The sequence below is a fragment of the Thunnus albacares genome, chromosome 6 (genome assembly GCF_914725855.1).
Source record: "Thunnus albacares chromosome 6, fThuAlb1.1, whole genome shotgun sequence".
NCBI lineage: Eukaryota > Metazoa > Chordata > Actinopteri > Scombriformes > Scombridae > Thunnus > Thunnus albacares.
The window spans coordinates 32,991,251-33,018,943 of record NC_058111.1 but is presented as its reverse complement, the minus strand read 5'-3'; the positions used below and the strand labels follow the sequence as shown (position 1 = coordinate 33,018,943).

The window sequence follows — 27,693 nt, the reverse complement described above, 5'->3', positions numbered from 1 at the left end:
CCTACCGAGGCTCAGAGTAGACACAGTCCGCCTGGGAGGCTCTGCTGCCCGGCCGCAGCGTCAGGGCCAGACCGGTGAGAGACCAGAGGGAAAAATCATTCTCTCCTGCTGCTTTCACACATCAAGGGGCTGAGCAACTGTGTGTATGCTGTGTGAGTGTATGTGTGTATGTGTGTGTGTGTGTGGGGGTGTATGTGTATGTGTGTGTGTGTGTGTGTGTGTGATTCCAAGAAAACACCCCACTGAGTTCCCCCTCAGAGCTCAGAGCACACTGCACAGGCGCAGAAGGCAGCTCAGTGCTGGAGAAGCTGAAAGGCACTAAGGCAGCCGAACCGACCGACGCACCGACACTTCCCAGCGGACCGCCACCGCTGCAGCCTCCAGAGTACCGCCGGAAAACAGGCGTTTTCTGGAAACACGTGCGGCCGCTGTGGGAAGGGGAACACCCCGCTGTTTACAGACTGAAGACTGAGCTGCGGTGCACAGGGATGGATTTAAGCAGATGATAGCTGACTGCATGAGGTACAGTAGAGACACGTCTGTGCGGCTGATTAGCACGGTGTAAATTGATTATCTGCTGATTATCTGCTTGCTTGTAAACAGCGCTGTGTGTTTAAGGCGGCTGTGTTAAGGAGAGAGGAGGGCTTTAAAATAGAGTCATCATGTGTGAGGAAAATCAGCCGCGATGATTAGACCACTGCACGACTATCTGATCTGCAAGATTTTAATCTGACAGTTACGGTGGAAAGAAAGTGATAAATGAGTGTGAAGCAGAAATCAACTAGTGGTTGAGAAAATGATGAAACAACGAGCTACTGAAACATTTTACAAAACAGCTTTTTTGTCAGTTGAATTTTTTGAACGTTTTTATCGTGATCAAATAATGTTAAAATGTTTGCAGAACTTACAGATTTGTGTTATATTTGATTATAACCAATTTAATACAACTACTATTATTTTACTTTTTTAAATAACAAATAAATAATAATAATTCTTCTTATTATTGTTAAAATAATACTAGCAATGAAACAACAGGTAAGATTATTTTTTATTTAATTGCTTAAACATTTTACTTGCTTGGCAGCTGTTGGTAGTTACTGGCAGGTGAACATAATGAAGTAACGGCGTGGATATTTTTAAAATATATTTTTTTAAATTCTTGTTTTATTTTTATTTTTATTTTATACGCAGAATGGTGTTGAAGGCTTTCTCTTTCTCTTAAATATTCCAAAGTACTAAAGTACAAGATACGGTTTTTTTCCCCTTATGGAATAATAAGAGAAAAAAAACTTGACAGACTGAAGTTACTGTGGGAATGTCTTAACAGTGAGCATCAGAGTTTGTGCTGTTGTTAGATGAAGATTAGATCAGACACCTGCTTTCATCTGTTTCTTCAAGTCATTTTCCCGTGAATCAGTGTTTCAACAGGCTGCAGATCAATAAGTAGTGTCTGACTAAACAGCTGAGCAGCGGTGTTAGAGGATTTATTTTTTACGTAATTTATTCACGTATTTATCCAATAATGTTGTTTGTTTATTTAGACTGAATAGTTGATGCTCAGGTCTTGCATCAGTGCTGCAGACACAAAATGGCGGTATATTGAAATGGATTACATTAAGACACACTGTCACAGTAACACGCCTCATAGCTCACACGACAACACACACACACACAACTTATATATTTTTCTTAACCTCTCGGGTCTTTTTGCATTTGTCATTTTCAAATTCTGCTGCTCTGCTTTCAGCAGACCTCTTGAAAGGATTTGAATAATCTGGTCATTGCAGAGTATGATGCATAAGGATGGTGGCCAGACCACGTGACTTTCACTAATAACATGGGAAATAACAGTGGAGCTTTACAGCATTAAACATGTAGTTAAATGTGCACCTGGGACAACTATGTTTTAGAACGTCTCAAAACCTAGAAATGCTCAAATTCATCTTCTGTATTTTTCCAGACTTTCCAGACCCGCATAGGAATTTTACTAAGACTGTTCATCAATGCTGCACAGGCATTACTTCTCCTTGAAGCACACAGTCATGTTTAACAAGCAGATTCATTTAAAGCAAACATATCCTGCAGTGTAATCAGCAAGCAAGAACCAGAGTCCACTGAGGATTTTGTACATTTAAACAGATCAGTATTGCAAAATATGAAACCTTATAGACTGCACCTCTGTTTTTATTTATTAACTTCTTTTTTCAGTATGTTGACAAGCATGAATATACCATTGTGTGTGTGTGTGTGTGTGTGTGTGTGCGAGCATGTGTCCTGAATAGTTTTCAGATTGGACGTCCAGAGTGACAGAAACAGAAACAGGGTTTTGGCTCGTGCTGCTTAGTTAAACAGGACCAGTGAAAGGCCCAGATGCACACTGTAAAAAAAGGCTCCATGGCTGTTTTCCTGTCAGCTCTTATCTTTATTAGCTTTCACAAATGTCTCCATCAGTTTACACTGGACGCCGCCTCTCTACTTTCATGGCTAAGAGAGTGGTCGCTCTGTGTTTACAGGCCCACAGACCCAGTGTGTAACCCTGAGGACTGAGCAGCGTTGGGGGTTCAGGGGCAGCAACAGGTTTTAGACTGACACACTTCACGCTTTTGGTAGTTTTTGCTTAGATTGGTATTTAGGATAGTTGAGAACAGTAAGAAGTTATAGGAGAACGATTGGAACAAATGATCAATGTGAAATACAGCAGCTAAAACATGACCTGAAAGGGAAATTATAATCAGAATATAAAATATGTCGTCAGTTGAAATGGTTTTAAACTCATGCAAAAAAAAAAAAAAAGTATTTTACAAAAAATACACATGTAAGTGTGTTTGATGCAGTTCATCTCTCACCAATAGTTCCAGGCTGTATGTAGCATTAAGAAAACAGTCTCTGCTGTCTGGAGCTCGTTTACACCCTCGAGGGTCTGAGGCAGACGTGAAGCTCGGAGCAGGAGCAGCAGGATGAGACACAGAGGCAGATGAAGCGGTGTGAAAGACAATCTGCAGTGCTTCTGTAGGTGTGAGAGACAGGAGGACTTATGACTATCAACATAACATGACATGGATGAACCCAAGCTCGCAGTACATTTTGGGAATGAAATTTTAAGTTTTTTATTGAATTCCTTTATTGGCTTTGGTGCTTTCCTGTTAAAAATGCAGCTGAAGTTTGAAACTGCTCGTAATCCCTTCCTGATATGATATGAATAGCTGAATTCAGATTTGCCCTTTGGAACAGGACTTCACTGTACTTCTCATGCATTCTCATACCAAACTACACTCCCAGTTGCATTTTGACCACAGCTATGATCACAGTATGTCAGTGTGATTTGTTGCTAAGGCTTTGATGCAGACTCTCTTCTACGAAGCTGAAATAAAACCCGAGCTTTTGATTTATGTCTGATGCTGACTACCTGTCACAGAGCTAAACAGTTTGAAGTCTGTATGGGCTAAAGTTCACATGAGATGATTATCGGGCGTTCATATTTTGTGGATAAGATGGTACAGAGCAGTAACATTTTTGTGACCGCTACTATTTTTATAGGCATGAATAAATATAAAAATGCTGAACTGATCTGTGTGATGATGTTTGCCCAGCTGAATGGGTATATTATATGTGGTTAAACATTTTGACTGATGCTGGACGACTGAATATTTAATTAAATTATTCTCACGGACAAATGGATACAGATTAAAATAGCTGAAATCTAGAAATCTAAATAGTGATTTTGTATTCCCTATATTTGTATTGATTATATCTAAAATAGTTGAGATCTGATTAGAGATTTTGTATGGTTTATATCTTAATATGTGAGAATGTATTCTGTCAGTATTGAATATTGAAACAATAGCATGCAGGCTAGTCAAGAGAGACGGAAAATGTGCGCAGCAATATTTCAAAATTTAAGTCAACTGAACATGAAACTTTTGTGTTAACTGAATATTAGGTTTCCTTTCATGTTCCAATGAGCCACTTTTACATCCAGTAATAAGCTATTCCAAATACTGCTTGGCTCAAGTTAACACGAGTTATTTTCCACCTTCTAGTGACTTTGCCAGACTTTCTCACCAGCAACAGCAACTAGTGGCTGGACACGCAGTCCAGTCCAATCCAAACAAATGACCTGATTTCAGGGTTCATTACAAACATGTAGTGATGAAGCTGAGCCAGTCATTTATGTGCACAATGGAAAATTTTGTTTTCTACATTTCTTATATGAAATATTCCTTATGGTGAACATATTTGACATCCAGGCTATTTTTAATGGGTCTGTTTTCCTTCATAATACAAGTCAAGTGCAGAAGCTTTTCTAGCCAAATGAATGTAGTTTGTATTGGAAAATGACATTTATAATAAAACATTACAGTTAAATAATTGATATTACTATTTACATTTGAAGGGGTATTGAAAAGGTGTGAGATGATGGTTAGCATTAACATATTAAATTTTCATTACTTACATTGACATTAAACAGAGGATGTGATTTAATTGTCTTTCATGCGAGTAAAAAGGCACAATCATCAGCTGGTGTCTAGATTTATTATAATCTGTGAGCCAGAGCTAACACCATGATCAAATTAATTGATAGTTTAAATTTGAGAGATGTAAATAAATTGCTGAGGGTCATTGAATAGTTATGAGTTATGACTGCAGGTCCTGAGAGTAAATGGGTTTGGAAAGATTATTAAATTATGTGTTTTGTTTTGTTTTTAAAGGTAAAATGAATATAAAAATATAAATGCAATTTCTCACATGCAGGTTAACACAAGCAAAGGTACCTTTTCCCACAATTATTATTACTGCACAGTTGCATAATTAATAATTGAGTCGATATTCTCAGTAAAATTGGCATGTAAAGTGAGTGTAGATTAATGTAGATTTTGGAACGATGACATATTCCTAACACTGCTGGTGAAAGACTAACAGCACTCAGCTCACACTTAGTGGAAAGGGCCAGTGCAGCAACGTAGTACGAGGAGCAGACTACGCGTACATGGAGCAGTGTTCAGGCTCTATACGGCAGTGGTTCTCAAACTTTTTCATCTCAAGGACCCCTAAACTGACACATTTAAGAGCACAGACCCCCATCTGATTTTTGCTTTTAAATGTTATATTACAGAAAGTGTATGAAAGCTATGGCCCAAATAGTCAAACATTCTGTCATTGTGTTACTTATGGATGTAATTATAGTGAAATAAATTATTCCCCTTTTTGCTGAGGACCCTCTGGAGCCCTTCAAGGACCCCTGGGGGTCCCTCACTTTGAAATCACTGCTATACAGTATGTGCATTTGAGCAGAGCTTGATGGCAGTGAGGTAACTATATGGTGTATACTGGTTACTATGAGCAGTATATTAGATTCCTTCTGAAACATGTATTATTTGTATTGGAGAGCTTACATTACCTGAAAAGGGACACATGCCAGGTCTGGTCTGCAGCAGACATTCTCTCTGGTTTCACAGCTACTCACTGATAGGTCTGACAGCTGAGTATTTTTCTAATCCTGTAGAGATGCTGCAGGAGAAGGCTTCAGCTGTGACGGATGAATGTGTGAACCGGGTCCAGACCGGCGGGGAGACAGATCTCCTTCCGGACCAGTCACGACTGGGCCTGTCCACAGCTCCCACCATTCCCAGCTCCAGTGAGCCCGACCAGGTACACATGAAGACCCCTCCACACGGCAAACACACAGATGCTTCTTATGGCTGCACTTTATAGAAGTTTGTAGATTGTTGAATCATGAATGTATATATATATATATATATATATATATATATATATATATATAAATCTAAACTTTTTTGTTTACAATGCTACAGAGACAAATGTTTACACTGAAGTGTATCAGACCAACAGCTAAAGCCAGCGTTTCATTGGCTCCTCTGTCTTTCAGAACATTGAGAACATTAAGGTTGTCCTTCATGAGAGGGAGCTGTGGAAGAAGTTCCATGAGGCCGGCACAGAGATGATCATTACTAAAGCAGGCAGGTTAGTAAAGCAGCAAACACATCATTTACCAGTCATGGTACAGTCTAGACCCAAAGTTTGGGAAACCATCATAAATGTTTAAAGATAAAATATTGGACACCAGACTTTTATTTATAATTTAAATGTTTGTAATCCACCTTTAAAAAGTTTTTTTTTTGCATGTGCTAAGGAGAGTGATGACATTTGAGTGTATGTTTGCTTACTTATTAATTCCATAATTAGAAATGACCTCATTAATAAATAATCAGGTAATCAGTCACACCTCCTCTGAACTCTTTAAATATGTTCAAAGTTGCTACATAATTCTATATTTAAACAGAAATAGTGATGTGGTAACTAGTAGTCTTCCCACTAAGGAAACTGTTTCATTCCTTTGTTGCCAAGAAGTCAAAAGAAACCAGGAACACACTGCATATCTTGTTGGTCACATAATATATTAAAAGCCTCTCATATTTTACATCACAAAAACACCAGCGTTTGTGGAAAAATACAGAGAAAGTGATATTCAAGTGATGGATTCATTACGTAAAATGAATATCATACCTTTCTGTGACCATCTGTTTAGACAGCTAATAGTAACATATAGCAGTTATAACTTTGCCTTTCAGGAAGAGACAGAGAGTTCCTGCAGCAGTGAGTACATAATTGAAAACACAAATGACTGCTCGGCTTGTTGGATTTAATGCGACCTGAGGATTAGATAGTGAGGCCTTTGGACATTAACCAGAGAATGAGTACACTCTCAAATCGACCTCCGCCTCTCATTCCTCATGGGATGTTTTTTTTTTCCAGTAAAAAAATGTAAAAGGTCACCACATTTTTTCCTTAATGCTGCATAACGCTAAGAGATGGGCTTTCCCTTGTCCAGCTGATAAAGTGGGCTCTGAATCCTTAAAGCCCTTTGAAGGGCTGTGCAGTGGTTTAGCTATGCAGCTGTGCTGGGAAACCTGTCTGGGTTTACCTACAGTCAGTCTGCAGCAGACTCTCTGAAGGTCACAGACAAAGTGGCTTCATTCCTTCAGGAGTGACAACTCTGAAAATGAACTCACGCAAAATGATATCAACACCAGAGTGAATTATTCAAGCATGTCATGTATGAATAGTGCATTCACTGTGTTATCATGGCAGAGGACATTTGGTAATGTTGAACTGTTAGCAAGGATCGTGTTGTAGTGGTTCAGTAAAACACAGTAAAACACTATATTAAATCTGACATCTGAGCTGGCCAATGTTTCAGTGCATGGCTATTTGAACCTGTCATATCATTCTGTATAGTTTTTGAGTAAAGTGAGACTAATTTCTGGTGATACTCTGATAATCTTTCAAATATTAATCACAGAGCAGACAAGGAAATTTTAAAAACAGAATAATTTAGGCTGAAATTATCCTTGAGTGCTCTCAATCTTAGTTAAATCATCATTTCAGTTCTCATTGATTACTTCAGTCTAATCTGTGCAAAATGTTTGATGCTGTCAAATTTATGATGCCACCCAGGACATCACTGACAGGTTAGTAATCAGAGTCAGATCATAAATCATAAAACAGAGACTTAATTATCTATTTGATCACATCACAAACCAGTGCTGGTGAGAAAGATGTTAGTGCAATAAGAGAGAAAATATGGCAAAAGCACATCTCAAATGATATAAAATTCCAAAGTATCAACTAAATATACAACAACAACCAGTCTCAAACTGAGTTCTGCTTGATAAGACAGTCAAATGTCTGGAAAAAACAAAACAAAGCCAGAGTCAGCCAAGCCTCAACATCCTACATAACAAAATCTTAAAATAAAATTCAAAAACAACAGGCAAAATCAAAGTGAGATGACATTAAAGCTATTTTTATCATGATTATCATGCAACGTCATCCTAAAACCAAATCAAATTACAAAAAATTCAGACTGATCTTTTTTTAGGTTAATTTTACAGAGTGAGGTAATCAAGCCAATTTGCAGGAGTTTTATATTTTTACAGAAACTGTATGGTCCCAAGAACGGAGCCCTGAGGAACAACACAACAAGTTTGTGTAGGAGAACAAGCACAAGTTCAAACTGAATTGTTCTACAATGGAAACCATACTGGTGTCATATAAACCCAGGCAAGCACTTGTTTACCACAGTATGTTTGGAAAGTCTGCAGGATTACATTACTCAGAAGTTAGGTAATATGACATAAGATAACTCCACCCCCGAGACTGAAATTTTCTCTTCTTAGCCACTGACAAAATTACTTGTATTTACATTTTACTTTATTTGCAATTTGCAAATAGAGTAAAATGGATATGTTGACATTTTTTCAAGTTTGTGTCAAAACATTAGTCAAGTGCCTATATAAACACAGTAATGGGTCTCATTCTTACTGTTCACATTGGCCATTACAGTCTCTCAACTGTTTTTCTTTAAATAATTAAATTAATAATTTCCATGTTAATAGTTTGTGAGATTTTAGGATTCTTGTCAGCAAGAGATCAGCCATGTTGCTGTGTTTTTACTGACTGACTTAATGTCTTGGGCACATGTAGATATGTTCTCCCCTTAATGTTCTGCATAGTTATCTGACCCTTAGTCCCATATCCTGTTACAACATAATACAGTTAATGCCACATTTGACTGATCAGATAGACTAGATGATATGTTAAACATAGCATTGCCAGTGGCAAACCACAGCTGAACAGCAACAAACACCAGAGCAGAGAGAGTAAGTCACATCCTGGTCTTATTTATTTTCATCATTCACATTTTACTTGTCAGCTCATGAAGGAATGCAATACTGATGGAGACAGATCTATCAATTAGCATTTAGTTAATTGATTCCCAACATTTTTGGCTTTAAAATGAAGCAGCAGTGTCTGCTTGCGACCATTCCTCACAACTTGGATTTGTCTACAAGTTCTGAGAAATTCAACCAAAGAGTGATTTTCCTTTTCCTCTTGTTATATTTAAATAATTTTAGAGGGTCGTAGAAGTAAAATTAACCAGTGCTCAACAAAAGGAAGCAGGGATTAAAAATTTAAAAATCAGAAAAAGATTCTCTGATTTATTTTGTGCATGGCACAAACTCAGTTTGTTGTGTCAGTAATCTTAGAATCCTTCTAATTTATTTTCTGGTTTAGATCATTTGGTTAGACTTGGGGCATGTCTCACTGTGCAGCTGTTTTCAGTGACCACATACAGTATTAACTATTAAATCTTTAAGCAAAATATTAACACAACTAAAAGACATTATTACGCAGATTGTACAAGCAATCCTTTTGTAAGAGAAGAAGGAATAGAAATTGCAAGGGGGGGAGGTAATGCATTGTATCTCTTGAAAAGATAGTGTAATAGACGATGGTGGAGTCATTATGCTGTTCTGTGTGGAACACGGGAAAAGTGGATGCAGTGTAGAGCGAAGACCAGGCTGAAGTGACAGTGTTTGATCTGCAGGGTTTTGAGTTTGATGCAGGCAAAAAGCTTTTCAGAGTGAGGGGTGACATGGACACTTCATAGACATGTCAAAATGTTATATGTATCATTTTAAACATTAAATGATAAATTAACTGTCAGTTTAAACTGCCGATAGTCAGGATCACTTTTGTTTTAAAATGTTTTCATCCACATCTAAAGGCAGCGGAAATTTAAACTTTGTGCATGTGTGATGTTGTTTTTGAGGACTTCAAAAGTATTTGGACAGAAAGATTAATTCAAAAACCTTCAGCACTATATTAAATGTCCTAATAAACAGACTTCAAACAGACTGAGCTGATCTGCATCAACAAATTCTTGCTAATTAATGACATGCTCTTTGTGCCTGATATAAAATCTCAGTTTGCATCATTGCATGTCTTCCTTGAAAAGATACCATTTTCTTACACTCTGGATGTAGCAAATTGTGTCATAATAGATCAGAATTGCAAGAAAGAGCATTTAGACACAAAAACTGTGTGCTTGTGTTTTATGTTCCAAAATATTCAAATCATTTTGAAATGCATCAAAAAGCCCCAAAAATAGTTTTCCTTAAATTATTAGTATTTTATGATTTTACATTGTAAGTATACTGAACTCCCTGCATCAGTGCACAATTACTTAAGATTGAATTGAAAAATGTTCAAAAACAATAACGCATTTCAGAGCATGATGATATCCTCAGATGTTACCAATCTTAAGGTTATCACCAGATGCTCAAGTTGTCTTATGTACCAAGGGAAGAAGGAGTACAGTTTAGGCTCTCAGGCTCTATACTCTTAACATGTGAGGAAGGTCAGTGCATAGGTGGTAGGGGAAGAGGTGCAGACCCTGAGCCAGCACCAGACCATCACCCCCTGGGATCCCACATTTTCCCAACACTCCAAGATCAAACTGGCTCAGTCCACTCCCATGCAGCACCTAGCTGAGCCTAGAAGACTTGTTATTGTGAGTGTCATTGCCCAGGCCGTAATCCTCCCTCTTCAAAGCACCCAGCGCAGCTCTTCCCTCACTCTCCCTCTTTGTACACAGCCCGTCAAGTGAGCAGCGGCGGGTTGATAAGAGGAATCCGGCGCCCACAATAGGCCGCGTCTACTAGGTTGTAGCGCTTCATCATCCCCCCCAACGCTCCTTTTGATCTTTCCGTGGTACTGGAGATTCCCAGAGAAGGAATGGATCACTGAAGGGCCTAAACATGTGGGATTGTTAAGAGAAACAGCTGGCTGGGCACAGAAACACACACACACACCCTGACACTGATATCATACACACACTCTCCGACTTCCATTTCTCATGCTCCCCTTAAACTCACTCACTTAGTCACACCAACATATGTATATGTATGCCTTCATTTTGTCTGCCTTTGAAGAGTTGCAATACCTACAGTATGTTTTTGTTTTATAAATGTAGCATGTTTTATCAAATGTATCTAAGAACATAGACAGACACATAGGCAGCCTGATGACAGGACAGCAATGAAAGGAACTTTGCTACACACAGACTACAATAAGGGTAAAATCACAATGAATGTTATATTCCAATATCAATATATCTCATAATATAGTATATTTTTTGGTGGAAAATCAACTGATTTTTACGGATAAAATAACCAGTTGCAAGTGACAGTCTTTGGCAAATCCAGAGAATGAAATGCTTGAAAAACCAAGGTACTTCATCACAATGATGCAAAAATCCAATACTGACATAAAGCAGCTCTACTGAATACTGTGCAATATTGCGCAGTTTGGCCAGAGTTATGAAAGGGATAGCTGCACTGGTATAAACAGTACAGCAAAATGTCATATGGTTGACACATTTCTATAGTCCATAAGAATATGTCATGAATGTTTGTGCTTTCATTTTTTTTAATTTTATTTTTTACATTTTTGTCTTCATTGGATTGGACAGTAAAGAGGCATACATAAAAACAACAGGAGAGAGTGGGTATGGCTGGAATTGAACCGTGGCCATTGTGGTTATGTATACACCTTAACCACCTGGCTAGCAGTATGTCCAATTGTGCTGTTATTATCCCTTAAGTGCTGCTGCTAATTTGACAAGAACAAGACAAACATCCCATTACAATGCATTTTCTTGAACTACTTTTTAGTGCTGTCACTTTTTCTTTAAAATTCAAACTACTGTTCAAATGAGAAAAAAAATGATATTCAATCTGCAATTACCTGCTTGAATTCAAAATGCTTAGTGTATAAGCACAACAGGTTGTGCATTGACTCCAGCAGGGAGTATACATAAAATGCACTGCATGCCCTGTTGCCCTATAAGTAAGGTACCTATTGTTGTTATTTATGCTAATATAAAATGGTGAAAACCAATGAGCCATGCTGGATGGATAATCATGATACCAAACCATCTGCAAAGTAATGTGTGGAGGGATTTTGGAATCAACACCACAGTTAATTTTTTTTACATAATAGCTGTTTGCTCACTTTGTAAAATGCAACTGTCTTATAGTAAAGTTAGCTTGTCACTCAAGTGAGGCAGCAGAGGTATGTAACATGATGGAACCTTGTTAATTTTACTATGTGGTTTATGATTATGCTTGGTGGGTTACATTCAAATTCATTCAAACAGATTACTTGTTACATGACTTTTGAAAAAGTAGCAGTTCTACTACTTTTTCAACAAAAAAACAAAACAAAAAATTATCTTGAATGCTTGTTAATGCTGTTTTGGTAGCAACATATATAAACAAGGCTGGGGCAATCAACAATTAAGACTTGAGAAGTACAGTTTAAAATAAAATAATAAAATAATTAGTATAATGATTTAGGTGGTATTTGAAGGCATCAGTGTACTTCAAATGAAGTGGTTGTCATATGTCGGTCGTCTAACAGTATCTGAAACCGGCATTCTAATGGCAGTATAGGTGTGGCTGTGTCCAACAATTTTAGAACTTTTAGAAACAGACAATCTGACAATCCTTGCACTTTACATAACAATTGACCAGGTGTGTCGAGGTGTGAATGTAGGCAGGATTTAAACTTATATTTCATGCTTTCTTGTCCAAAAATGTGCACATTTATCCTACTATTGTACATTGTGTCCCATACCTCTCTATGACTGCAGGCTTTATGCCAGTCTTTTGAATGCAACCATTTGGAACTGGTACAAACACTTTGGCCTTTACACATGGTCGGATAATTCTTTGTATGAGGTAGTTCATTTGAAGCATACTAAAGCCTTAAGAGCATACATAATTCTAGGGCCAAGCTAAATAATCCAAGAAACATTTTGACATTGCAATATTCATTTGTACAAGAGTGTGGCACATTCATTTTGTCAGTCTGGCTGGATAGACTCATATTCACGATTTGAGTGAAAAGCGAGCAGCAGCACAGCCCTCCACTAGGTAGTTATGGCCATATTATACAAATCCAAGGCCCACATGTGTTGACACAGGCCTCCATCTGCTCTGTCTGTGTTGTGAGTGGTGCCAGAGATGAGCAGAGGTCTGTTTTGAATGTTCCTCTAAGATTAACCCGTCTTTCAGCGAGGATGATACCGGGACTGATCTCTCCTACTGATTGGATTTGAAGCCTGGGAGAGAGATTTAAATTACCTGCCCTCAATCCCCCTCCCCTCTCTCTCTCTTACGTGAGGGAGTATTTACAGTAACATGATCAGATGGTGTCAGGCACTATGAGCCTTTGAAGAAGGGCATTTGCACCAATCGGAACAGCAAGTATGAAGATATGGATTTTGATGCTACGCCGTCCTCTCAGAAAGCATGCAAGGCTTTCATGACTGTGTGCTCCAATGTTTGAATGCGTTGCCATAGACAGCACCCACAGATAAACTGCAGGCCCTTTTGACTGTAGTCTCTTGAGCAATGACGAGTCTGCTGTCTAAACTGTTGTCCGATCTGGGGTGCCATTAAAAACCACTTAGGGCTTTATAAGGGGGCGCAAGCGAAATTTCCTTTGGCGCAGATGGGATGAAAAAGTTTTTAGTTTCTCAGAAGAGGTCAGGAAAGGTAGCTCCCTTCATGTGTTTTACGGCCTTGAGTGCTATATTAGCATATTCTGTCTTGTAGTCTCAAGGCATTTAAAAGATGAAAGATAGAGCGTGTTCCCATACTTTTTATGGCGTCTCAGTATCACAAGTATGAGAGGATTTCAGTCCTCTCTTAAATAAATGCCTGTGGGGAGACAAGTTATTACCAGGCTGGAACATGGGAAATTTTGACAATAAGGTTGACATCAAGAAAATGATTGTAGAAGGTTTGGCAAGTGGGTCTGATTCCGTAATGTGCTTAAAGGGGGTTATCTGTGTAGAAGTAGGTCTCATCCACTTAATGTTCAGGTAAAGGTTATTTCAGGTTTTAGAGAAGGCAGCTTCTCACCCTACTTGTCTCTCAGTCCCATGATCTCGACCTTGCTCATCCCAATCCCTTAAGAACATCACTGAGCTGCAGTCAGTGAGTTAATCAGATCTTCATCTGCACAATCCGTGACGATACTACACTTGTCCTACACACACACAAGAATCCTTTCTTAAGAAGAAGATCAGTGCAGAGTACAAAGTACAGACCCTTGATAAAGGCAGAATTTTATTAGTCCTTGAAATGGGCTACAGACAAAAAGGCTAAGAGGTTAGCTTCGGTTGGGGTTAAAGACTACAAGTTTGAAAATGAACAAAATCTGGGGCTGTGGATTTAGAAAGAGTTGAGGTTGCCAGACCTCTGTAGCCCGCACCTCATCTCTGCTTGAGACTAGCAGCACACGCAAATCTCTAACTGAACTGTTGGCAGTCAAGTTGCATTGTGGGTAATATAGGCACCAAGGTTTGACAAGAAAGACGAACATTATCTCTGGCAACACAAACAGACAACATCTCTGGTTCTGCTGCATCGATTTTGATCCTTTTTTTGTCCATTGTGAGTCTGACTATGGAAGTGAAATGCTAAATTGGTGGAGTACTCTTTTAAGGCCAATTAAAATGAACTTATTTGTGTGGTTGACATCAGTTTTTTTCATAATATATTACTGTGCTAAAACACCAACGCCAAATAACGTCCTCTCTAACAGTTTCTTTTTACATTGTTCAACAGGAGGATGTTTCCAAGCTACAAGGTCAAAGTGACAGGGATGAACCCCAAAACCAAGTACATCCTACTAATTGATATTGTTCCGGCTGATGACCACCGCTACAAGTTCTGTGATAACAAGTGGTAAGTTTCAAAGGCCACAAGTGAATCTGACTGTTTCCCCAAGGCAGAAGTCAAAGAGACTTAAAGCTAGACTATAGACCTTTTGAAAGACAAAATAAGGTATTCTTCCCCATAGAAATAAAAATTGCATTCATGAGAATTAAATAACACTCTTTCTCAATTCAGTACACTTTTGCTGCTACAGCTTTACCTTTTCTGCAATGACCAGTAGCTTGTGGTGGCTAATGTTAGCTTGTCACAGATAAAGAAGAATTAAACATACTGTACCTCACCAGTAGACATGTTTGTTGTTTCCCACTTGTGGTCCTATTCCATTCGCTCGCAGTGAAGTTGCTTAATGATTTCTTTAAAGCAACTGACTGAAGAGAATCTTGGGGAATGAAGGAAAATTTCTGTGTGCCATAATGCTGTACTTGCCACCTGTTGCCACAGTGGCCACTGTTCAACAAACATTGCATAGTCTATTAATACCTCAGCCGAGTATCCCTAGGAATTAACTCGATATCTTGAAACAATCACCTTCTATGTCCAATGCCACTGTTGACTGCCAATGTAGGAAGTTGTGTGCAAAGTAAGGGAAAGTAAGGACGCAGAGATCAGGGTGGTGAATGGGCATACAGTACATGAGCATGGAGTTCGTGCCCTGCACTTTTATTAATCCTAACACAGATCTTTCTCCAACTTTAACAAAGTGTTTTAGTTGCCTAACCCTAAGCATACTCTAATTTTAGTTGCTTGACCTTAACTATACACTAAATTTAACCTAATGTTACAGTTGCACCTTAACCATACCCTCTTTTCCATAACCTTAACCATACCATAGTTGACAAACACAGATAACATAGAAAGCATATTGTAGGTTAGAAAATGTATGTATGTCAGGGTTTCTATCATGTTGCTTCCCAATCATGAAGAGGTAATCATTACACCTTAGCCAGTGATAATTACACCATGTTGACAACTTTGCTTGGGTAGAAAACATAAGTCTGGCAAAGTTCTCAATAATACATAAATCACAAAATTGTCTTTTCACATTTTTTCATTCACATTGTGTGTTACAAATACATTTTTTGCCTGTTAGAGAGACAAAACCTAACACACAGTGAATATACTGTATGCCATGAACCTTAGTGTGTAGAACCATAGGTCAAAGGCCAAACTGTGACACTGACCTTCTGCTCCTTTCTTCCATCCACAAACATGGCCATTCATGAGACAGAGCAACTTTATGTACTTGCTGCTTCACTGATGCCTATATTGGGTAAATATACCCTTTAAAAAAAGGCTTGGTTAATCAAATAATCATAATCCTAGTATCCACCAAAGATGCATTGCTTTCAATAAAATACTCTGAAATACACAATTTTTTCACATAATCACAACAGAAAATCAAATCAGCTTGACACACTAGCCAAACATTAAAGTAGGCCAATCAGTCGTGTTTTCTCTTTTTAATTCTACATGCATATCTCAGTTATTGTACAAGAGTAGATCATATCAGGCTGGTGTGGTCTGATGACTACCTTTTAGTGCAGATCATCATTGACTACAGCTCTTTACTGCAGGGCACTGGCAAGATGCTTGTTATAAAGAAAAAAATATCGCTGGACGGTACTCAGTATTTCTCCAGTTGATCCTGTATCTGGAGGCAATGACATTGCAGTCCTCCATCCATCAGTGTGACATAAGAGTTGGCACTGTCTTCCTACCATGGGTGGACAAAAAAGTTTTGCCTAGAAAAGCTCAAAAGAACACATACATAGTCTCTGGCAGAAAGATGTCATTTTATAGCCATTTGTTTCTGTTCATGTGGCATGGCCTAGAGTTGGTGGGTTCTGGTGTTTCTCAGCAACACCTTCGAGAGGCATAATTAGTAATGATGTTTTAGCAGAGGCCACTGCCTTCCAGTCTAAGGGATTTCTTACAAAGAGCTGAGAGCAGTGGACTTCAAAGCCTCTATATAACTACATTATGGTAAGGGACACTTAGTTAACATGGTGACAGGAAAGGACAGTTTTAGTTAGTCATGTTAGATTAACGGAGACAGAGGTATTTCCTGTATGTTGAGTGCCACTGGATCTTAAAGGCAGCTACATATAACAGAGTTTTTTCTTTCTTTATCTCAGTTTATCCTGCATGTATGTCTCAATGTGTTTTTAGGATGGTGGCTGGCAAGGCCGAGCCAGCAATGCCAGGGAGACTCTATGTGCACCCTGATTCCCCTGCCACTGGAGCTCACTGGATGAGGCAGCTGGTATCGTTTCAGAAGCTCAAGCTTACAAACAATCATCTGGACCCTTTTGGGCATGTGAGTACCTACAGAGAGAACCTCTCTACCTTCCACGACTCAAGACCTCGCCAAAGAGAGGGATCATGTATTTGCAAACTATCTTATTTGCTACTTTGCCATCTTTCCAGTTGATTATGTCAACATATTACTCACCAATTTAATTGCTGAAATATGGTGTTAAAAAGTGGCCTTAATAACCTGTCTGACTCATGTTGCTTGTTGCTTAAGCTGTGTGGTTTTAATGTTCCCAGATTTTAGCAATTTAATTGGTGAGTAATATGTTAACATGACAAATAAGTTGCTACATCTCCATATCTCTCCAATACATCTGGTGACTATCATCCAGGATCTTGGAATAATGGACAAAACTACTAAAAGAAAAACTGTGTCGTAAAAAAATATAGCTGAATTTTCCATTTAGTATTCGGGAAGTACTTAATTCTCATCTGAGTCAATTCCATTATCACATCTAGTGGAGTTCAATACGACTATGAGTCTAAAGCCACACCAGTGGTTCTGTGAGTCTATATAAACTCCATTGTAAAGAAAACCAAGGTCTTACAGGGATAAACCAAAGTGTTGGACAAATTGCAGTTTTGACCTGATGATGGCACTGGATGAAAAGTCAGGGGATCACCAAAGTTCACAAGCACCATTGTAATCAACCCATAAGACATTTTTATTGTGTTGCCCCCCCATGTGTGTTAATGGAGTGGACAAAATATTATGAACACTATTCAATATAATGCACCCAAGTACACCACCACCACCCACTACGACCTCAATAATAAACATAAAGTAGAATTATCACCTTTTTGACAATGTCAATAAAAACTGAAAATGTATAAGCCTCATAAATGTAGAATTTATGGCAGAGCTGTTGTATTGGATTGCATTAGATTGCACAGGTGTACCTAATGAAGTGGCCAGTGAGTGTATATCACAGTAAATTGTTTATCCTTCTCGATTTCATACTAATTTAATGTGTACTGTGACAATAATGGGGGTGATCACATGTTTTGTTTTCGATGCCATTTAAAATTTTAATCAACGGTCTATATGATTTTACAGATTGAAATTATGACATTAACAAAAAGCAGAGTGCTGGGGATGTTATCACTGTGGTGCTTGCGACAGATTAGTTTCTCATTATTTTATTATTATTTGAATAATTAATAAGGACCTAACAGCCAAATGTTGCAGATCAACTTTAAGAGTGAACAGTTTTTATCTGTGAAATAACATTAGCTAACAGTCTTTTCAGTTTTTGCTTTTGTTTCCTCTCATGTTTTGTATGTTCATACGTTTTATTGTGGTTGGTTATCGTGACTACTAATTAATATGGCCAGAAATAACCCAGGGGAAAATGCTGTTATATTTCATATTGTACACTGTACTATCTTTCATATTGTCTCATATGTACACTATGCAGACTAGCACTTGATTTGCTCCCTTTTATTTGCCCATTTTATTACAGCTGTCCCAAGACCTGATAGGCTCCCCACAGGGTCGCTTCAAATTATGTAATATAGGCTACAAAAATCATTTTCATTCACAAAAACAAACAAATAATTTGTGCCAATCCATCTTGTAGATATTTCACTGAATACATTAAAATTTTTGACCCGCTGGTGGTGCTAGATGAAAAGTCAGGGCATTATCAAAGTCATTAGGATTCATCCTCTGGCATTATAGGTAACTGTACCAAATTCTATGGCAATCCTTCCAATATTTGTCAAGACACTTCACAAAAAACAAAAAAATGTCAACCTCCTGGTGATGCTAAAGAAAAGGTCAGGGGATCGCCAAAGTCTACAGAATTTGTTCTCTGGGGACCATGAATGTCTATACAAAATTTCATGATAATCCTTTGCATAGTTGAGTCCAATTTTTTTGATTAGTTGATGATCTGCCTCATACTATACAGTTAAACTAGCATATTAGTCAATACATAATGCAGAACATAAAAATGTCTCAACAAGTGATTGTGAAACAGTTACCTATTTCTAAAACTCCTTGTGCTCCCAATGCAAGTTATTTATTTCAACTATGCCTGTCCGGAATGACATTTAAAAACAAAATATTGCAGAAATTTTGTGAAACTCACAACTGATCAACCATTTGTCAAAGACAAAAATCTCATCCAGTGTCATAAATAGAGCAGTGAGATGAAACTGTGAAACATACAGCCAGTGAAATTCGGTTCATGGATGTGCAGACATCAAAATCACAAAGCTGTTTTCACAGGCATATTTCTGAACGAAAGGTGAAAGAAAGCAAAGGAGTGTGTAAGATAGAGAATGTGCAGAAAGAGAGAGGCAGAGGCTGCAGAGGGAGGTGAAGAGTGTGACTGTGGCAGCGCTCCCCAGGGGGACTCTGGGATAGCTTGTCTGAAGCCATCCCATCAGTGGGCGGGCTCATTAGGTTCATAACCTCTCAGATCAGTGGCGGGGCCTGCTGTCAGATTGAGTTGAGTGCCTGGCCAGTGATAAGGGCGAGTAATGAGGACAGAGCAAGTTAGAGGCCAGGCAGAGCCCAGATGACGCCTAGACCAGGAGGTGTGTAGAAAGGCAGTGCTTCTCAAAGTGGAGTGAGGGAAATCCCATTCATTACAAATTATACTGATTATAGAATGTGTTAAAATAATGTTTTTTCTGCACTAGTACTACCCTCTATGTATGCTATCATGCAGACTGTTTTAGAGTTCATGACTAAATTACAGCTACATTTTCCCATATAGGGACTTGTCAAGATGACCTTTCGAATGCAGGTCTGTGTCCTAATGAGTCTATTTGGGGGTCCATACCAACAGTTTGAAAATCTGAGGTGCACAGAGTTGTCTTTTCCTTGTGGAGTCAGGTTCTCCAAGAGGCACCATTGCATGGACACTATGCTGTGGAATCAATGATCTTTGCTCCACAGTAGATTTTTTTTTAGAAAACCTATTGGTCTAGAGGTTCGTCAAATCTATGACAATCATTCTGCAGTTTACTGATGGTAAACAGATGTTGGTGAGCTGGGACAAATCAGGCACTGTTAGCCAAGAGATGTTCCAAGTGATCTTCATTTCAATGGAACTGATTTGTTTCATACAATAGTGATGGGGTGGTGTCAGAACAGTCCAGAGCATAGACTGTAAGAAAAATAATGCCACCGTGACGTCACCCGTTGGTTTGTGGATTCCCCTTCTGAAGCCTTGAGTTTGCATTTTGACTGTTGCCATCTTGGATTTTTTGTGCCAGAAGTGACCATATTTGGACGAGAGGGTGGAGCTGACCCTAACGCTAGCTGCTAGCTTGGTTAGCACGTTGCATTTATAGTCTATGGTTAACTGTGACAATGCTAACGCTAATTTTTGCCAGCAAAAAACAGGCTTAAAACCATTAAAACAAAATGTACTTACCAGAAAAAAATGGAACAGCCGACTCCATAGAGGTTGCTTTAGTACAACCAAATGCTGAACAAGAATTTTTTCAGTGACCAAATGTTACAATTAACTTTCATGAACTCAGAACACACTGAAATAGCTATAGCTACAGCTACAGCTACAGCTACACGCACGCTCACGCCCACACCCACACTCTGTTAATGCCATGGTTATGCCATGGTTAGTAACCTGACCAATGTTGTCGCTGTGATAGTGACTTGCCTGTGACGGCACCTGTCACTCAAAGCAGCCACGCCCTTAATTATGCATAACTTTAAGCCTTAATAAAATTTAAAAGGGTGAGTTTGATAAAAATTCACCAAACGTTTTTTTGTACCTGACTGTAAACATGTTTATTTCTGCTGTAAAGTTGGACATTTTAACATGGAGGTCTGTGGTGATTGACTCACTTTTAGAGCCAGCCTAAGTGGCCATTCGAGGAACTGCAGTTTAGGCACTTTTGTGTTGGATTCATTTTTCAGACCCTGAGGTTGCCACTTGGTCCAAAGTCATTGATAATGATCATTAACCCTGCGCAAACACCTGATGCTTAAGTATGATGGTCATTCAGGCCGGTATCCCTCAGAATTATGTCTACATTAGACGATTCCGCACCTTGCAAATTATGTCCAATGCCAACGCTCTCTGCCAATGCAGGAAATAGCATGCTTTTTATGTAGCAATGCAGACAACTCTGCTATTTACCATTACTACAATCTGTCTCTATCCTTAACCATACACGAGTTTCCATGTACAGATACTGTAGAAAAAAAACATTTTAAAATGTTGGCATTGGATGCCACGTGGGGATTTGCAGATTTGTCCAATGTCAATGTTCTCAAGCGATGGGGTTGGGTCATTATGTGCTATGATAATAAAATAATACTTGTCTTTTCAAGAACTCCACTCCAAGCATACATCAGTTGAAGCAAATAATCATGTGTGAATGTTTTTATATCACGGGAGATGAAAGCAAATGCCTTCTTTAGCTCTTCAGTGATCTGAGGCTTCCCTGATCACTGCCTTCAGACAGTCACCCAAGAGTCTCCAGTATCACCCTCAGACAGCAGCCAGACAGCAGAGCAGACAAAGGTCAACAGAGAGCCTCTGGTGAACCAGCCAATAGCTTATCACTGTCTCCAGCCTGCCTCAGCAACAGGAGCATGTGAGCGCGGGGCCATTCGGTGTTCAACCTGAGCCTAGCTCCCTGTGCCCTGTTCAACCTTTGCCTCTCTTTGGGAGCCCCCTGGAGGAGAAGGCTCCTCAGGAGAGTGTCTGGCAAATGAGAAGGGGAGCCGAGGTGCAGAGCTTGATGCTTATCGGCCCTGACAGAGCTGGACTAGTGATGACCCTGCCCTACTGTTGCTAACGCTTCGCTGGGCACAGCACTAGGCTGCGGTGAGCAGACCAATGCTAGTGAGCTGACCTACAGCCACCCAAACAACCTAAACACTAAGTGCAGCTAACACATGCTAGCTGCTTTACTAATACACAGCACTCAGATTCCAGATCAAGAGTGATGGAGATGAAAGATGCACAGAAGCTGTTCACTGAACTAATTGATATTAAGAACTTTGTAGTTGAAAGGCTCTACTTCAGTGTGGAATTCAGCAGGGAAAATGCTGCTGATCCTGCCATTCTCAGGCTACAAGTTTCACGTTCCATATATTTATTTACATTGCTTATAGTAGCACTGCATATCTACAGTATGATTGTTAGCTGACTGTTAAAATAATTCACCTTGTTTTCAGGCTAAGTATTTGTCTAAGAGCAGTAATAATATGAATGTGCTTATGCCTTCAAAAGCATAAACACACCTATTAAACAAAGTTTAAGTTAATTGCATGATTTTAGGTGTCTCAGACTGGTCCCTATAGTAGGAAATAGTCAGGCATTATCTGACATGTGCCGATGGCAAAACAGCTCAAGTTCAGCTGCCTAAAAAAGAAGAATGCACTATGAGAAGCAGCATGCTTCGCCCAGTCACAATGTTGGCCCTCACAGACTTTGATACCCACCCCCAGTAAAAATATGTGAGGGCTCTGGGTTGTACCACAGTGACATCAGTGAGTGCTTAAGGGCTCCCTTGCAGTGGAATATGCACACTTTCTATGTGTCTATAATGCTTCAGACTTTGTATAAGGGAAATACACACAATTCTCAGAGTTCTACGTCAATGCCGTTAGTTATTTCTCAATGATGGTTCTGATAGTCATATTTAAATGTTTGGGGGTTAAATAATTGTAGGCATTTATCAAATTATATAGTTAGTATGGTTACCTTGATTTCATTTCCATACTACATACTAACAGTATACAGTTATACACTAATTGTCACAGTTAATATTTTTGCAGTTAGTAAGCAGGAAATTAACGTACTTTTATCATTCCAACAGAAAAATGAAATGATTTACAAAGATGCAAAATCTGTCTTGGCACCTTCATTTTAAGTTTTAATACCATCCTGCTGTGAGAAGCTCCATCTACTTTTTCTATTCCACCATCAGACAGTAGTATCCATCAACCACACACAGACAAAAAACTCTAAATTTAGCATGCGTACTAATATCTTTTGAGTGTACCTAATTTTCTTTTTTCTAATTTTCTTAAGCCAGTTAGACTTAGTATATGGAATGGAATAGGCCCATTTCATTTTCATGCGTCATATAAGGAAAAGCACAGGTATAATTAATAACATTGCTGTTGTTCAATTCTGATGTTGTCTTACTAACTAGCCTTACTGGGACACTCTAAGTGCATCTCAATTCCCTTATTTGATCGTTCCTCCTTCCCTGCTTGACCCAGAAATCATTCCTGTCAACCATCTTAAAGGCCATACCAAAGTGCTTATTTCTGCTCTGAGGAGCTATGAGTGAGGATACACGAGAGCAGCCTTTACTCTTTTACCAGCCGATGTGCCCCCTTATTGGATATCAGTTACTGATGGGATGCTGCAGCTGATCAGACTGATCTGATACTTCACAACATCACTGAGTGGAAACAGATTACAGATTAAACTCAAGTGTATCACCCCCAAGTTTTGTATTTTATGTTTTCTGATTCACCATATTGTTAAAAATCTGATCAACAAAAGAACTACAAACAACTTTCTTAATTTATTAGAATTTTTTTTCTTTTCATGATCTGTTATTTCTCCTATTAACTTTTGTTATGGATACAATTAAAGTAAGGGACAGTCTGTCTGTTAGCAAGAAACACTCTAAACACTTTTATATTTTACATCATTTATCATCATTTCCATTCAGTCACATGAGGCTGAAAATTCCTGAGCGTCAGGTTTGATATGAGTTACATAATTTCCATTTCCCCTGAAACATTTAGCCCAATAAATAATTTCCAGTGTTCAAAAGACATCCTAATCATATTCTGGGTTAATAAATAATGAATTCACAATCAGAATATCAATAAATACAGGTGCAAAAAATTAATAAATAATATAAACGCATTTAGCCAGTAGAAATGGTTCATGTGCCTCTGAGCAGGACACAGTACACAGTTTAAGTACAGAATGCAGGTTTTTATTCATGTGCAGGTGTTTGTCAAACAGGTAACAGGCTAAAGATAGAAAACAGCTGCTGGCAGTAATAACTGTGCACCTTTATTAGTATTAGCACGGTGCACATGTATGCAGACACAAACTCAATCAAAAGTCTCTACAGCTGTTAAAGCTGACTGACGGCTGATCCAGCTGTGATCAGCGGCTGCCATCATCAGAGACTGACGTCACTTCATGTGATGCTTCAGAGGAAAGGACGTCTCATTTCTTTAAAAATATATTTCCTTGTTTCCTCTCTCCTGACATCTTTTCCTTGCAACTTTAGCTGGATGGATTAAGATGCAAGGAAAATGTCTATACTAAATACTTATGCTTCTACACCTCCAACCGACACAGCTGCAGCTAATATAACTAATTAGGGGTATGTTGGATTTAGGTGTGCCAGTTAGCAAGCACTGACAATAATGCTGTCTATTGTCACTGCTTGCTCATTAGCTTACCATAGGTAATGGGTAAGCTTAACTTACTCTCATTATGAATTTTACTAGCAGCAGCTGTGTTTTCAGAGTCCTTAGAGAACATGCTGTTATAGCTGTGCTCATACTGTATGCAACACATTTACACAGTTCATTTGCATTTTCTTGACTTTTACACTACCTAGCCTCTTAACTCCTGGGAGGTGTGTTGTTGATGTGACCTCATTATCATGAGCTGCTTTTGAATTATGTCTCACATCATTAACTCATATCCGAGCCTCAATGTTCATAAGAACAGTAATCTAATAAGTGGCTGCAATCTAATTCACTGTATAGTGATTCACTGATCCTACTGAACAAGGAGCCAATGAGAAATGTATTATGTATCAGTGGCTGTTGTTGCTACAACTTTGTAATGAAATGTGTTTCCTTTTCTTCTCCCTTCCTAGATCATCCTAAACTCTATGCACAAGTACCAGCCCAGACTACACATAGTCAAAGCAGATGAAAATAACGCGTTTGGATCCAAGAACACAGCCTACTGCACTCATGTCTTTCATGAGACAGCCTTCATCTCTGTAACCTCTTATCAAAACCACAAGGTACAGTAACTATCAACTATGTATACTACAGACATTAAAATACAATTCAGGCAAAATCCATAGTTTAACAAATAATAAAACCTTGTTGTAACAGTTGGTGATGTTAGCTCTTACTTTAATAGTTGAAAGGGGATTACACTGATTCAGTACCTCCTTACTTTTCTAAGTAGCCTGTCCACAAGTTCTCCAACAGCTTAAGTTTGAGAGTTTAAAGGGTATTGAGTGTTTCTAGATGTAGATTGATAAAACTGAACAATAAAAGTGTGCATAGGTGTGCACAGGTGGTGCAGGAGTTCCTGTCCACCACAGCAAGACCCTAAAGTTAGAACATTGCCAGTGTTCCTTCATTTGCTTTACCTGTGACTTGGTTTATACCAAACAGAATGAGAACTTAAATGAAATATCATTCTCCTAGATCACTCAATTGAAGATAGAGAACAATCCATTTGCCAAAGGATTCAGAGGTAGTGAAGAAGGAGATCTGCGTGTTTCAAGACTACAGGGGTATGTTTACACAAAAAGGAACCAGAAAAGTAAAACTGATCCTATAGAACCATTTTGCACGCTGGTCTCATGTAAACTTGACATATACAAAATTAGCTCTTCAGGAGCATTTTTTTGTGTAGAGATATAAAAATCTACCTCGCCTTGAGAGGTTGTGTTGAATGAAAATGGCAAGGCAAACTAAATATGTTTCTTTTCCGTTGCCGCCACTGATTCGTAGGAAAGAATATCCAGTGATTTCAAAGAACATGGTTCGCCAGAGGCTCATCTCCTCGCATAGTCACCTAGCGGGGAAGCTCGGCGCAGGAGTTCTAACGGGGCACCCTCAAGTCCTGTCCTCTTATCAGTATGAGACTGGGGTTCCTTTGTCTAACTCAGACCTCCAAGATCCTATCTCGAACCACTTCCCTCAGAGCAGAGATCCCAGCCTTCTGTACCACTGCTTCAAACACAGAGGTTTGTTCTTAAGCCATTGTTTTGTTAGCCATTGCACAGAGTCAGATGTGCCTCTCTTGGTACTCATGGTTTTAAAAAAACAATGCAGTTAATTATATCGCTTTGCAGATAATGCCCGACACCTGGAGCTTGGATGTAAGCGGCCATATCTAGAGACATCATCTGCGGTGTCAGAGGAGCATTACTTTCGTTCACCTCCCTCTTACGAGTCGCCCCTTCTGTCTCATCCATACTGCACTGAGGCAATCACCTCCAGAGAGGCTTGCATGTATGGTAGCATGGAAACAGAGTCTGGATCTGGGGCAGGGGACACAGATGACCTGGCCAACTCCCCTTCAATAAATTGCAACATGTGGGCTACAATGCAGCCGTACCCTCGCTACAGCGTGGAGGGCGTACCATACCAGCCCTTCACTGCTCACTTCACCAACGCTGCCACAGTCACCCCTGTGGTACCACACCCCACGTCATCCATGGTGTCACGGCCGCAGGCTGACCTGGGGGTCTACAACTCATCTACAGTCCAGCGAGGTCTGCCTGTCATACCTCCATCATCTTCCTCTTCATCCTGCTCTCCAGCTGTTCCAGGATCCAGAGATAGGTCAGGCCATCCACCTCTGTACCACAAGAAGCCAGGGTCACCACTGCGGCCTCACAGAGATTTCTCAGCCTATCCTGCACAAGGTACTATATCCATCCGGGATCCGTCCTATCAGTACCAGGTGGGGCTGAGTAGTGCAGGGACTCACTGGACTGATAGCTAATGTGGACCACTGGAGAAACCAGCTTTGTCCAATCTTCAAGTCTGAAATTAATCAAGGTTTCCTAGACCCCACTGTGGGCTGCCAACACCAAGCAATGGTAATGAAATACAGCCATGATCATTACCCAACTGCACTCCAAAGCCATTTAAGTCCATGAATTCTCACTGAAGCACAATTACAGACAACACTGTTTGTGATGAACAGTGGTTGACCTCCTCTTTACTTATGCAGATGTGTAGCATATGTACTATAAGCCTGTGATTGGTTGGGTGGTTTTCACACATTCAAATGCAAAATGCAGGTTTGAGCAGCACTTAAAGTATATCAGAGGGAGCTTCAAGCTCAAGGGTACAAGAAGTGTTAACACAATATAAAGTTTGACAGCTTAATCGCTAATAACTATCTAAGTAGTCTTAGATAGCTAAGTTGAAGTAAAAACAAGGATAACTTTTGGGACAGTAACATAGACAAGGGAAAATTAAAGACTTTGCTCTTGAAAATAATGTGAGGCTCATTCAGATATGTAGGATGTGTACATGATGGCCAAGCAGGGAAAACCAAGCACTGACAGTTTTAGCATTTTTTGCAGAGCTTCCCCTAAATTGAGCACATTTAAAAGATAAAGCTGGTGTTATTCTATATTTTTCATATTGTAAACAAATCTCATGAAAAGACCAAAACCAACAATGTGTTTGTCTCTAAATACTCCTCTACCTTGTCTGTGGCATTTAGACTTGGTGTCATTCATCCCTACTGAAGACATAAATCTTTAAAAGCAAGTATGAAATATATAGTTTAATTTGAAAAAAAAAGGCCCAGTAATTTCCTTAAATAGTGGGACACTGTAGTATTTAGAAGACATTACTCAAACAGGAGGAAACTGCAGTTTTTAGAGACTATTTTCAGTGGCTAGTGTATGTCACTGAGTGCAAAAATGTTTTTAATAGTTATTGGACAACAATGGAGCTCTATGGCACAGAGGAATTAGATATATCAAGCTTTGATACACAAACAGTGCTTGTTAGTAGGATCAATTT

General features: G+C 39.1%; 1 protein-coding gene across 2 annotated transcripts; it reads left to right on the top strand.

Moving 5' to 3' along the window:
- tbx4 (T-box transcription factor 4) lies at positions 1-27,531 on the top strand. 2 transcript variants are annotated; one of them, XM_044353300.1, is made up of 9 exons: positions 1-522; positions 5,504-5,649; positions 5,888-5,982; positions 14,502-14,621; positions 16,782-16,929; positions 24,780-24,932; positions 25,348-25,436; positions 25,657-25,892; positions 26,001-27,531. In XM_044353300.1, exons 2-9 carry the CDS (start codon positions 5,506-5,508, stop codon positions 26,654-26,656), a joined length of 1,641 nt encoding a protein of 546 aa, XP_044209235.1. In that variant the 5' UTR covers positions 1-522; positions 5,504-5,505; the 3' UTR covers positions 26,657-27,531. The 2 variants fall into 2 exon arrangements, with proteins under 2 accessions (XP_044209235.1, XP_044209234.1); XM_044353299.1 differs by lacking the exon at positions 1-522 and having other exon boundaries at positions 5,259-5,649.
- The last annotated feature ends 162 nt before the right edge of the window (positions 27,532-27,693 follow it).